This window comes from Dermacentor silvarum, chromosome 4 (assembly GCF_013339745.2).
Source record: "Dermacentor silvarum isolate Dsil-2018 chromosome 4, BIME_Dsil_1.4, whole genome shotgun sequence".
Taxonomy (NCBI): Eukaryota; Metazoa; Arthropoda; class Arachnida; order Ixodida; family Ixodidae; genus Dermacentor; species Dermacentor silvarum.
Genome location: NC_051157.2, coordinates 200,408,281 through 200,422,479, shown reverse-complemented (window position 1 = coordinate 200,422,479; position 14,199 = coordinate 200,408,281). Strand labels below are relative to the sequence as shown.

Below are 14,199 nucleotides of genomic sequence, written 5' to 3'. Positions count from 1 at the left end.
TAAAAAAGTGGCAGTTTAGCCCGATTTTGATACCAAACTAGCGGACAGCTATACAAAGTAAGGATAGTTGTTTCATTGGCCGTATAAACGTGTAAACATAGGCACAGTATCTAAATTAACAAGCATGGTGTCACGTGCGCACAAACATTAACGCATCTCACTCGATGACCGCGGAAACGCGTTGTCAAAACGTTGGTGTGAGTCAGCCCGCCAGCAGCAGCTAGGGAATTCAGCTTCCTGCCGGCGCTGGCATCAACGCGATCTTCGTCGCGCAAACACAGGTAGGGCGGACTGTGCCCCGTCGGCGCAGAAAGCCCACCCCCCCATCCCTCCCCCTCGGAGCTCTCCGAACCAGCGGCAGCGCGTGGCCGCAGTGAAGCGCGGCCCCTCCACCTCCCTGCCCTCCCTCGGGAGCGCTGTGCGTGAGACTTGCGCTTCCTTCCCGCTTCCCGCCCTTGCGTGCGCGAGCCGCGATTGCCGGCTCACTGTCGCATGCTGTCACTCGCGCGTTCAGCGTACAGCGCACGGCGACGATTTTTTCACCCGTAGACTTCATACTGAACCTCAAAATGACGGCCACGGCATAAATGCGCCTGGAATGAATGTCCATGTAATTGCTATCGGATTTATAAATAACAAACTAAAAATCAAACAAATTACCAAATAAAATGCCAGAACAGTTTGTGCTTTTTCAGATGCATACATGAATAATTGGAGTATAAAATATGAACTGCTCCAACTTACCATCGCAAACAGAAATGATAATATGTGAAGCTGAAATAGAGAAGATTGTATTATTGTAGCCCAAAGGTATATCATCACGTTGGGTTCGTCAGTGTTCTTATAGTACAAAGGTTCGATCGGTTAGTGCATTGCTGTACGGGATACTATTGCTGTACCAAAAGCCCCTCCTTACTGATCCCGTCTACCGTTTAGGATAAGTAGTGGCAAGCCACTCTCCTCCTTTCCTTTACCGCCTCTTCTCCGACTAATGAAAGCGCAAATGCCATGTTTTTACCGGCCTTTCCGCCACGCCCACGGCTGCGTCGCTTTCTCCGTGATTGTACCGCCGGGGATGCGGACATAAGCTGAATAGTGGTCATCTTTTTGCTTAGCTTTGTGGGGCCCTGAAAAACCCAAGAGTGCTCATAAAACACGGATTAGGGATTATATTGGTTGCTCGTGTGTGTTATCAGCGTGTGCAGAAACAAGATGCAAGACCACGACGGAAAGAAGCGGCGCAGCGGGGGAACTGGATATAGACGGCTGGGGATACTAGAAGGTGGGGCGAGTTGAAAAAGCGGCAGTAGACGCGATGAAGGCGCTTTAGTGCAACCTAACGCAGAATTCAAATAGCGCCTGAGTGTGAACGCACCAGTGCGATTAAAGTTGACGTCATAGCTCAACACATTGTCAGCACGATTACATAGTAGTACGTGAAATACCAGAAAGCGCTTCATAGGAGATGAAGGTAACCATCATACGACAGCTTAAGACGGGATTGAAGACGTAAAAACGGTTATTGTTATTCTCACGCTATGTTTATCATTACAAGAATGAATGACGTTCACCGGACCGTAGAAGGCTCCAAAGCGATTGTCGTCTTTCAAAAACCTAGCCTCTTTTTTCTCCGCTACACATGCCAAGTAATACTAGTCGTCATCCAGACCTCCCCTCTCCTGTATCCTGCTAAGACCCCTTGTACAATACATTGCACGTTGCCTTGAACATTTTTTCGAAATTCACTCGCAAGTGATGACGGCTAATACTCCTTCTGGGTATGAAGTACGGTGCATGTGTAACTGTAAAGAAGTGACTTTCTCGTATTCTTGTCATGCGCTTTCGACAAATTTGACAAATTGATATAGACCTCTGTGTCGTCCCAGACGGCCGAAAGCAACCTTGACATGTGTTTCGAAACCACGGAGATTGCGTGAAATTGCCGCACGTGGCAGCCACATGACAATGTGGCTGCCACGTAGTTCGATTTTCATGTCTGCATTTAAGCAATGAAATGTAGTGTTTAGAATAGCAAACGAAAGGAGATGACGGAGATTGTTATTTTTGTTCACGTACATGGAGACGCAGCTTTTCACATCTAACCGTGGTATTTAAATTGTAAGAATTGTTTTTCAAATTCATAACATATAGGTACACAATAAAAAACACCTTGAAGAGCGATTATGTCGCTTAGTTGTGTTCCGGTCTCAGGAGGGCAGAAAAAGCCCACTGCTAAATTGTAAGAATTGTTTTTCAAATTCATAACATATAGGTACACAATAAAAAACACCTTGAAGAGCGATTATGTCGCTTAGTTGTGTTCCGGTCTCAGGAGGGCAGAAAAAGCCCACTGCGCGTAGCAACTGGACTCTGGTAGATGAAAGGGCTTCAGGAGTGCCACTTGGATGACCTTGAGCTTCGCGAAGCGTCGCCTGTTTGCTGTGATGCGCGGTAACCTATTCCGAGCTTCCCTGACTCGAACAGCAACGATGTGCCCCGTACAGTGGGCGAGCGGTTCTTAAAGCAAATAGCTTTCTTTCGCTACTGTTTTGCTTAGTTTGACGCCGACAGCCAGCTGCCTCGGCTGAGGCTCTGACAAACGCGCAAGTCTTTCTTTCCTGTTCTAAGACGTGCGGTCTTCGCGCGACAGGAAGCTCTCGGAACAGGAAAGATCAATCATGTACAATCGGCGGGACGCAGGCCTTAGGTGACTTCAGGCCGACGACGAAGGTGACGTAAAACAGCTAGGGCTGTCGATAGACGTTCGAGGTGAGTCGCACAAGCCGGAGAAAAAGTGGTCACGTCGTCCTCATAGCAGAGAGAGATCGACTGCTGGAAGCCGTGAAGGAGAGCCTCCGTCATGCGCTCAAATCTTCCTGGAGTTTGTGTAATCAAAGGGGCATCAAATTTAGACGCCCTCGGGAGAAATGAAAGCTGTCTCCATATTACTCAAAGCGGACAGCTGGTCTCGTTGGAAAATTCGACATTTCGTGCATTTGCAGCGCTTGAAAGAAATAGGAAACATCAGAGATGAGGAAAGACGCAAGGACAGGTAGGATGCTGGTGCCACATGGTTCACACCTGACAACTAAAGGTTCACACATGCCACATGGTCTCCGCATGGCTGATGCCATCTACTGCAATTTGCCAGCACCCGGAGCGAAGGTCTATGGAAGAAAAATATTGTGCTCTATGGAGTCAATCCATCGTCGTCGTCAATGCGTGGCCGCTAATATACGTCTATCATTGTGATTTTCTTGAGAATATAATCATCAATGAAAAATGTTTAACTGTTGACCTTCCTTTTAAGAAGTACAAAGGCAGATGCCCATGAACAACAACAAGATTATTCATGTTGCGCAAGCACCTTGTAAACTTCTGGCTTGATGGTGTCCCACAATAGGGTAGGCGCGAAAGCACCTCCGATATATCGGGCTCGGATCACCAGAGTTATTTCGGTGCTCAACGGTCGTGTGTTCTATAGGACGGTCTACCTGTTCGAATATGTCCCTGTGTGAGGCAAGGAATGAACGTCACACAGTCGCCATCTTTTCAATGGGGATCGCGCTAGCACTGCCCAAATTGAATTATTGTTCCCCTACTCAGGGGAATGATGACTGAAATGGAACAGCCGAAGAGAACGAGAAGGTAGTTTAATGTCGTCCCTGCATCACCCGAAGGCGTCCGCCGGGGCCGCTGAAATAAATTACTCCCGCGACTCCCTTCATAAAGTTCGCTACTGCACATCAGAGTGATGGGGTGAATAGTTGGGAGGGATCAACTATTTTCATTAAGGCGTCCAAGCCAGGAGGGGTAGGAAAATAACGAAGAGCTCCACACGACTAGCTGTTGCAAGTAAAAAAAAAATATTTTGCTCCCGTAATCGAGAGTAGATGTAAGCATCAAATCACTACTGGCAAAGCAGATTGGCTGGAGATGACACGAGCCCAAATCTTAAAATGGGCATAGAACATGTTCGCAAGGGCCCACCCCACCCCCCTACACAGTACCACACCACACAACCATCCGTGCCGCGCCGGACGGTGCCGGCCTTGTCACGCAATGTGGCGCGATGTCGCGAAGGAGGCGGCGCAAAACCCGCGCCGCGGAACTCGCGGACCCCTGGCGTTGAAAAGAGCACAGACAACCGTGTCTTAGCGCCAAAAGGTGACAATCAAGTGCATAGCGCCCTGTATCTGTACTTTGAACGTATCTATTGGAAATGACAAATAAAACTTCAGCGCACAAGAAGTTACAGCTTAAGTGACATTGTGAATAAACATTAGGAAGAACTCGGAAGCAATAATTTTTGGAACTTGTTTGGGCAGTGACTAGCGAATGTAGTGCGGTCCTGTACAAAGGGTCGGGACCCAGAGACCGAATTTTCTTAACTTTTTCTGGTTGCCCGGATGAGGTTTTGCTCTCGCAACGATGCCTCCGATGTTCTCATTTGAGTGCCCGGATAACGGCTCTGGCATTTGGCTCAAAGTCATTTAAAGGTCGCGGACAACAGGCGCTGTCTGACAGACAGCGCCTGTCTGTCATCTTCGCCTTATTGTCCTCGTTTCTGGTGTGCGCGCTGCAGTTTCAAGATGAAATCGGAGCTGCAATTGTGGTCCTCGCCGACGTCTCACGCATTTGGGGACTTCCGGGAAACTTGAAAGGGCATCAAAAGCAACTAGATACGCTTGTTTCCCTAATTAAAAAATGTTCACACGGTAGAGCAGCACGTGTAAGAAGCGGCCCCTGCTGTTGCTTGTAGGCATATCTTCTGCATGTGGGACAGCTCCCAATGAACGTGGCGATGTCACCGTAAGCTCTTGCCATAAAACATTATTTCTGGTTCTCGTTATGCATTTCCGCAAGCCGAGAATGCAGGCGTGAATTCTTGTGAGGATTTCCCGGCACATTCTCCTTGGTACGACGCCTTTGGTACCCTTCAGCAAGACCCCATTCACCACTGTCAGATTCGAGGCAAATTGTTTCAGTTTACCTTCAACGTTACCACCTCCTACCCATGCTGGTGATGCCTCCGTTCAAATAGTTGTTGCGAGCCGATTCATCAAATAGTTTCTGTAGCTTTGCTTCGCTGACCATGGAGCCCACTCGCCGAACATCGCGAACATCGACGTCTTCCGTTGTCCCAGGCTTTAGTGCCAAGGGAAGACCTTGACAACGTTTCTGCTAGGACAATCATCTTTCCAGGAAAGAGCTGCAATGAATAATCTTGTAGGAAATCGATCCCTTGAATACGACACTATCTTCCGACAATGTAATCGAAAGATAGTGTCACATGGAAAAAAGCCCGCGGAAAAGTGTTTGTTAGCGACGTGGCATGGCACACGTTTTACTTGATGCTACCCAAAGCAGCGGCTTCTTATCTGTTTCTACAACGAATTTTTGTCCGTGCAGTAACTGATGGAACTTTTCGCATCCGAAAGAAATACTCAGCGCTTCATTTTGAATTTCTGCATAGCGTTATTCGGCTGCAGTGAGGACGCGCGAAGCTTGCGCAACTGGTTGCCGACAGTCATCTGCGCAAGGTCACAAGGGCGCTGCGCCAACACCGTTTTGCGAAGCATCACAAATAACCTTGATTTCTTTACTGGCATCAAAAATAGCTATCATTGGTGCAGTAGTCAGCACCGCAGTGACGGCCTTCCATTCCTTGCCTTGATTTTCAGGTCATACGAAACTCTTTGGAAATCTCATTAGGTCTAGTAAAATTGCAGTTGTTTGGTTCTTCTTCCTCGGGCGCAACCCTGAGGAAGAGGAACCAACGACATGTACTACAGAACGACCATACACTCGGGATCACGCTTGAGAACTGATGTCGTGTTCATTTCTCCGCGTTTACATGGTGGCTCATGTGGCACCTCGCAATGGAGGGCCATCAAAAACGAAACTGCAACAGTCCTCCCCCATTAGATCATTCAAGGAAAGCATATGGCGAGTAGCGCTGTATTGGACTGCACCTTCTGGTATTCTCCGCAACTGAGCCGTGCTGTATATTTAGTTGGGACAGTTCACAGCAGTCTCTTCTGTGCCACCAGTCACATTCGCGGCTGGCTCCGAATTTGCAAAACAGCCGGATGAGTATCACACACAGTTGAACGGTTATCGACGCCTGGTGTAGCAGAAGGTTCAGGCTACACTGGTCCAGCATTTGGCGTGGAGGCTTCGCGTTGAGTACGTAGGTGGTCGCCGTGCCAATGCCAGACAGTGCCATCGCTGAGACAAACTGTAGCTGTTGACAGACCTGTGGTGGTCACAACACGTGCAGGAACCCACTGTGGGCCTTGACGGAAGTTCCTTGCAAGTATTTTGTCTCCAAAATGCAGCAGTAGAGAAGAACGGTACCCTCTGTCGGCATAGAGCTTAAGCTGTCTCAGCATTATCGTCGTCATCAGCCTATATTTATGTCCAATGCAGGACGAAGGCCTCTCCCTGAGATCTCAAATTACCCCTGTCTTGCGCTAGCTGATTCCAACTTGCACTTGCAAATTTCTTAACTTCATCACCCCACCTACTTTTCTGCCGTCCTCGAATGGTTTCCCTTCTCTTGGTATCCATTCTGTAACCTTAATAGTCCACCGTTTATCCATCCTACGCATTACATGGCCTGCCTAGCTCCATTTTTTTTCTCTTAATGTAAATTAGAATATCGGCTATCCCCTTTTGCTTTTTTCTCGACACAACTCTCTTCCTGTCTCTTATTGTTAGGCCTAACATGCTTCGTTGCATCGCTCATTGTGTGGTCCTGAACTTGTTCTCGAGCTTCTTTGTTAAACTACAAGTTTCTGCTTCATATGTTAGCTGCGATAAAACACAATGATTGGACACTTTTCAACGGCAGGGGTAAGCTCCCAGTCAGTATTTGGTAATGGCTGCCGCATGCACTCCCACCCAATTTTATTCTTCTGTAAATTTCTTTCTCATGATCAGGGTCCCCGGTGAGTAATTGACCTAGATAAACCTACTCCTTTACAGACTCTAGAGGCTGACTGGCGATCCTCAATTCTTGTTCCCTTGTCAGTCTATTGAACATTATCTTTGTCTTCTGCATATTCATCTTCAACTCAATTCTTACACTTTCTCGATTAAGGTCCTCAATCATTTGTTGTAATTCGTCTCCATTGTTGCTGATAAGGACAATGTCATCAGCAAATCGGAGGTTGCTGAGATATTCACCGATGATCCTCACTCCTAAGCTTTCCCAGTCTAAGAGCTTGAATTTTCTTCTAAGCATGCAGTGAATAGCATTGGAGAGATTGTGTCTCCTTGCCTGACCCCTTTCTTGATAGGTAACTTTCTACTTTTCTTGTGCAGAACCAAGGTAGCTGTGGAATCCTTGTAGATATTTGCTAAGATATTCACGTATACCTCCTGTACTCCTTGATTACGCAATGCCTCCATGACTGCTGGTATCTCTACTGTATCAAAAGCCTTTTCATATTCTATGAAAGCCATATAGAGAGGTTGATTGAACTCCGCAGATTTTTCCATTACCTGATTGATGACATGGATGTGATCCATTCTAGAATATCCCTTCTTGAAGCCAGCATGTTCTTTTGGTTGATTGAAGTCAAATGTTGCCCTGATTTTATTGGAAATTAACTTGGTGAATATTTATACAGTACTGAAAGCAAGCTAATGGGCCGATAATTTTTCAGTTTTCTAACGTCTGACTTCTTATGGATTAGTATGATGTTGGCATTCGTCCAGTTCTCTGCTACTCGAAGTCGTGAGGCATTGCGTATAAAGGGCTCAAGCTTTTCAAGCATGAAATCTCCTCCGTATTTTATTAAATCTCAGCTAAAAGAAAAACGATTTCTTCTGTATCAGTAGATTACCCTCCCACAATAGCCAAAACACCACTCACCGCGAGAAGCCGCTTGGTAAGCCAGAAAGAAACGAAAAACACAGAGGCGAGTGGTGACGCCACCTTGAAGTTCCCGCCCTAGCTCACCATTACGTCATGGACTTTGACAGCGCTTCTAGGTGCCAGTTAAATATTTAGCAGTAAAGGTCGACTACATTGTGTTCTAAAGGAGCCCAAGACTGCATGTGGCAAGTTTTGCGAACTTTTACTGTGTCAACGTGGCCCAAATACGAAAGATTGCTTTAAAAGTCGTGACGTCACACTGAAATGCTGACGTTGTGGTTCCCGCGCGAAATTAAAAAAAATAACTTTGAGCTTAATTTTTTCTTCTAATAATTGACCTATTGTAGTGTAATTAACGACAGCAGTTTCCGAAGAATATTTTATCACTCGAAGTTGATTTATTGTTTTGCATTGTTGTCGCTTCAAGCTCAGCCAAAGCTTAGGCTGTCTCAGCAGCACTGAAGTGTGTAAGTTTGGGCTAAGAACATCCAAAGGTGTCTTGAACATCCTTTCCATGAGCATTTCAGATGGTGCTTTGCCAGTGACCCTGTGTGGTTTGGTTGTATAGTGAAATAAGAACCTTTGAATCTGGGTTTCAAAGGATCCAGATCCGCTCTTCTTGATCTTGTTCTCGACAGTCTCTACGACACGCTCTGCTGCACCATTTGAAGCTGCATGGTAGAGCGGCACAAGCATTTGACGTATCCAATTTCGTGTCAGGAATTCCAAGTATTCCTAACTTGCAAAGGCGGTTCCATTGACACGATGAGATCCGGCTCTCCAGGCTGAGCAGATGCTATCCGCAATGCTGTGATGACAGCATCCACAGACGTTGTCGCCACTGGTCAGCCTTCGACCCATTTTGAATACGCGCCAACAATCACGAAAAATGTATGTCCCAATAACGGGCTCCCAAAGTCAACGTGAAGCCTTGACCAAGGCCTCTGTGAAAATGGACAGCGTTTATGCTGAATACGCTGAGCTATATGATGGTAAGCTTCGCATGTGGCACAAGCCTAACGCTCTTAGCGATGTCATCATCAATTCTCGACCAGCAGAAGATACTTCTGGCAATTGATCTGCTTTTCTCTATGCCAGGGTGACCAGCATGAAGAAGAGTCAGGACTTTGCCTTGTAGATAATTTGCGATAACAACTCTAACGCCACTGCACGCAACCTTCTTGGAGGCTGAGTTGACTGCTCCTTGGTGACGTGATTTGGTTGCCCTCTGGTCTGACTGGAGGCCCTTCTCCTCACAGGAGAGAAAGAACTACGTGACTCAGGAGTGGATCATTTTTGGTAGGCTATGCCACAAGAGCTTGTGACACAGACCGGGGTACGCTTGCTCAAGAATGAACATTTCAGCAGGTGCAGACATATCAACGCTGTTTTTTGACAGTGGTAGCCTACAGAGGGTGTCGGAATGTCCTAAGTCTAGACCAGACTTGTACACGAGCTTATACTTGTAAGCAGAATGTTTCGTGCCCATCTAACTAGTTGTGGTGAAGCTTGCACTGGAACTGGTTGTCAGCGCTCAAGAATCTCATTAGTGATTTATGACCCGCATAAGTAGAGAAATGATTGCCCCACATGTACTGGTGGAACATTGCTTCTTTGTCAATTTGGCTGCAGTTTTGTTCCGCACGAGACAAACTTCTGGAGGCAAACGCTATGGGCAGGTCTCCACCGTTAGCTTCTCGATGTGCCAAAACTGCACCAATCCCGTACCGTGATGCATAAAAGTACAAGACAGTGGTTTCTCTTGATCGAAATCTACTAGGACTGGAGCTTATGTTACCGCCTGCTTCACTGCATGGAATGCATCTTTTTGCTCTTTTCTCCGCAGTCATTTTTGTATCGTTCATGAGAAGCGAATGCCGAGGGCGGAGGCGTCTAGAAATATCTGAAAGAAAACGCCCGTAGAAATTCGCAAGCCCCAAAATGCTATGAAGTTCCTTGACGTCACGGGGTGCAGGTGCCTGCAGGATTGCAGATATCTTGCTAATGTTTGAGATAGCCCTTGTTTGGTTATGATGCGTCCTAGGTGTTCAACCTGTGGCAAAGAAAAGTGACACTTGTCGAACTTCAACCTGAGTCCAACGTCACGAAGTCGAGGCAGAACAGCACTGAGGTTGCGAAGGTGGTCTTAATCACTCAGGCCAGTGGCAAGGCTGTCATCAAAATATGCTGCCACCTCAGGCAGCCGTCGAAGAAGGCTCTTCACTCCTCTTCAGAACAAGCCTGGTGCCGTAGAAATGCCAAAAGGAAGGCGCGTGTACTGAAATAGCATCATATGTGTGGCAATAGTAACATACTTTCTACAGTCTTGATCAAGGATGTTTGCTAGTAGGCATCCCTCAAATCCAATTTGAAACTTTTCACCCGGTGACAGCATGAACCACAGGTCCTCATTTTCTGAAGTGGGCACTTTTCCAAAGTAGCCACTGGATTGAAAGTAATCCTAAAATATTCGCATATTCTGACAAGTCCATACTTCATAGCCACTAGAACAATAGGCTCAGCCCAAGCAGAAAGCAATTGAATCCAGAATGCTCTCTCTCCGCGGCGCTGACGCTTTTATGACACCCCATCCTTCTGGGCAAAGGGCAAGTAACCTGGCTTAAAGAACTTCGGTACCGCATCTTGTGGAACATGGATTGTGGCTTTTGGGCCCTGCAAATCTCTGACGCTCTGTTCAAATACATCAGAAAATGCTTGAATAATGTCCTTTACATCAGAAACTGCATGAAGATCTGCTTTCCTGGCAGCAATGTCAATGCCCAGTTCTCGAATCCAATTTTGTCCAAGGAGTGTTAGTGAACCTTCCCCAGTCAGGAACAAATGGAAGACAAATTTTCTGTTAGTGAACCGTGATGTGACATGTCCTTTGCCTTGAACTTGTGTGAGCTCGCCCGAGTATCGCCCTAGGAGCACATTAGATGGCATGAAGGAAACCGATTGTAGTAGCTCCTGAAGACTTTTTGTGGTATGACAGAAACTCCCGCACCGGTGTACAGCTCTATACGGAGCGGCTTGGCGCAAACGCTATCGGGCACGGTGAAGGACGGCGAAGGCGCGACGGTGCTGACTTCTTGGCGCGGTAACAGATGTGCAGAAGCTCCGCCTTCGTAGTTTTCCCTTCACTCCCACAGAAAGTTGGCTGCCAGCATAGCCCGGCTGAAAGCAGCAGGCCGCCTCAAGTTTTGGGCGTTCTACACGCGAAATAGGAGCAGTAAAGCACCTGCACTACTAAGAAAAAGAGATGCTGTAGACAACGGCACCCGTTATCACGCTGCGTTGTAACTGCTGGCGGCGCATGTGTATCATGCTAAGCTTTTTTTCTATTCTTTTCTTATTGTAATTGTCCCACCCTGATTTTCGTGTCGTCAGCTTCGTGTCATCAGCTTGAAGACGCGTGATTGCGTGTCACGCTATGCAAGAATATGGAAATCATAATCATTAACACGCGGCGATTATCTCAAAGAGGTTGCTGGCGTTGTCACGTGGAGAAGTCTACGCGCGGTTGTCGCCTAACGCGTGTCGTTGGAGAGCCGGTACACGTTCTCGACAGTATTGAGAACTAAGATTTTATACCGCAAAAGGAACACCAAGGTATTTAAGTGGTACGTTGTCCATTATATCTATACCAGCATAGTGACTCCGGTGTACATCCCGATAAACCACACCAAATACCTGAGCTTTCTGACGAAATTATCTGGGCACAACAAGCCATACTGAATTTTTCATTCAGTGATAGACCTTGGTCGATGCTCGGTTTCTCTGAACAGAAAAAAAAACGATCTTCTGCGCAAGCCATGACTTCGAGTTCGTTGCCGAAAGTGTTAACATAGCATGAACGTCACTGCACGTTAGAGTGCATACTTATTATACACAAAGGCCCTTCACACCGCACCGCCTTCCTATAACGTGTAGGGCGGCTGCTTGCCACTTGCTTCTAGCTACAAAAATATATTACGCACTGCATATTCTTTGTGCCAGGACTTAATTCAACGTTTTCAGAGAATATTCGCAACTACTGCGTGGTCTTCTACTTATGAGCCTATGAGTCGAGATAATAATATTATTACAGTCAGTGTAGCCGCTTGAGTGGAAGACGAAGGACTGTCAGCGGAGGAAACGAGAAAGAGAAACTTTCTGCCCGTCTGAGACTCGCCCTGAAGCCTGTTTAATAGACCCCGTTTTTCTCGCGTCATAACAATATCTATTGGCCCGTATGTGCAGACGGACTTCGTCTGGGGCATCTATTTATGCGACATGTTTTATGTCGCTTCTACTTTTTTTTTATATTTCACGCGCAGTACTACGATCATTCATACAAGGTAATTTGCTCAATGCTTTACCCAACATATTAGTTTGATTCCAATACTCTGCGCGGCTTCGTTTGTGTGGTTTGTGTGTGAGGTGTGGTGGTATCTCACTGTGAACTTGCTTTTGATTCGGTTTTGTACCGAATACCTGTACACAGTGTCGAGAAAACAACTATAACATTTATTAACAATTATTTTGCCACTTCACCTTTGCAGTACTACATTCTTCAGCCTCCCTAAGTATGAGGCACTTCAGCGAGTGCGCAAGATGCCTTTATCCCTATGTACAAAAAAAGATTAATTAAATTCCACAGTGCAAATCAACCTGTGAGAACTTTGCTGCATACAAAATGCATTTTGCTATCTACTCTGAGTTGCCTCTTTTGTGATTGCCATATAGCAAAAAAAAAAACTTTAGAGCGTTGCTACTTAAGCTGTAAAGATGCAATATTGCCGCCAGCATAACTGGAACCAAACGACGGCCTCGGCATCCGAGCTGTGTCCCAAAGAACCGCCACACCACAAGCGTCAGGCAAGGTTCCGCAAGGCAACTCTGCGCCGCACGTTCTGACAGACTGGTGGCTCGTGCTCAAGAATCAGATGAGTGGCACGTGACAGGAGGTGGCGAAGAAGAGAACGAAGTTCGAAGAAGCGACGCTCGGAGGTCATTTGGTTGAGAGTTGGGCCACTTGAATTCATGGGCACTGGTTCGCCCAGAATAAATAAGTTTTTTTTTTTTAGAAGTGCTTGTCGAAACTGTTGGAAATTGTTTTGGGATCTGCTTCAAAGGACTCTGAGGAAAGGCTTCATTTGGAATTAGCATACAATGCCATACTTGATTGCACCCCACGAAGATAACCTGCCATTTTATATGTTTTTCCGAATTAGACTTCCTAGCTTATGGAAGACACGCATGTTGGACCGAAACGCTGAGCCCATTGTTTCACAGAAACTTCAGTGTGCTCGAATGATTGGGCATACCGAATGATGTACGAGGTTGAAGGACATGTGTGATCTAACAGAGTTTCCACCTGGCTGGTGCCACCTCTTCATAAGCAGCCTTGTCGCTGCCCCTCTTTTAAGTACAAAACTTAGCGTAGTCTGTCTGTGGTGAATGCAGTATGCATCGTGATTAATAGGTCTTTTCTCGGCCATCATTAAGTGATGTGTTCGCTAGTGCTTGCCCATTTCGCGTACAGTATTATACATGATGCAATAAATACCACCTAGAAATTAAAAAAAAAGAGTTTTAGCCAAGTGGTTAGAGCGCCGGGCCGCTGCGATGGGTTGCCGAGGCTCAAATCCCACCGCCGGACGCTCTTCATTATTATCTTCTCAGTGAATTCGAATCTATTTGGCGAGAACCCGTCAAGCCACCGACCAACCCAGAGAAAAACATTGAATGGCAGGCAAAGAAACCTCGCTTTAAAAATGGAGCTGGGCAGGCCATGTACTGCGTATGGCATATAAGCGCGGGTGTTTTATAAATAGAGAATCGGGGCCCAAAACAAAGGAATTCCAGTCGGGGATGGTAGGGAGTTATACTGGTATGATAAAATTAATAAACTGGCAGGTATAAGATGGGGCCAACTGGCGCACAACAGAGATAATTGAGGATAGCTAGGGGAGACCTTAGTCCTGCACTAGAGGTAAATAGGCTGGGTGCGATGATACATCACATTCACCGTGTTTGGTCTAGTCTATTTCATTTTATTCACGAAGACAGATGACTAAGCCATAGGGTTTGTCTTCAATATATAGTTACAATGTTTATATTTACAATGGCATTTATTTATATTGCGCGGGAACGCAAAATACCCCAACAATTTACTGCAGTTGGAGGTATACAGGGTGTTTCAGCGAACACTTTCAAAAATTCTTAAAGGCTGCCTGTGGCAGATAGCACAATTCTAGTTAATGAGCTGGTCTACTCGAAGAGGCGGACATTACTTGCACAAGAAATTGAAATGCATAATCGAATTGTAA

The 14,199-nt window shown here is 46.3% G+C and overlaps 1 protein-coding gene across 1 annotated transcript in view; it reads right to left on the bottom strand.

The window, feature by feature from the left end:
- The window catches only part of LOC125944905 (uncharacterized), a 57,965-nt gene that overhangs the window by 18,939 nt on the left and 24,827 nt on the right, over positions 1 to 14,199 (bottom strand). Inside the window, exon 2 of the mRNA XM_049666324.1 lies at positions 745 to 774. Coding sequence (XP_049522281.1) covers positions 745 to 774 — 30 coding nt within the window. The remainder of the gene's footprint in view (positions 1 to 744; positions 775 to 14,199) is intronic.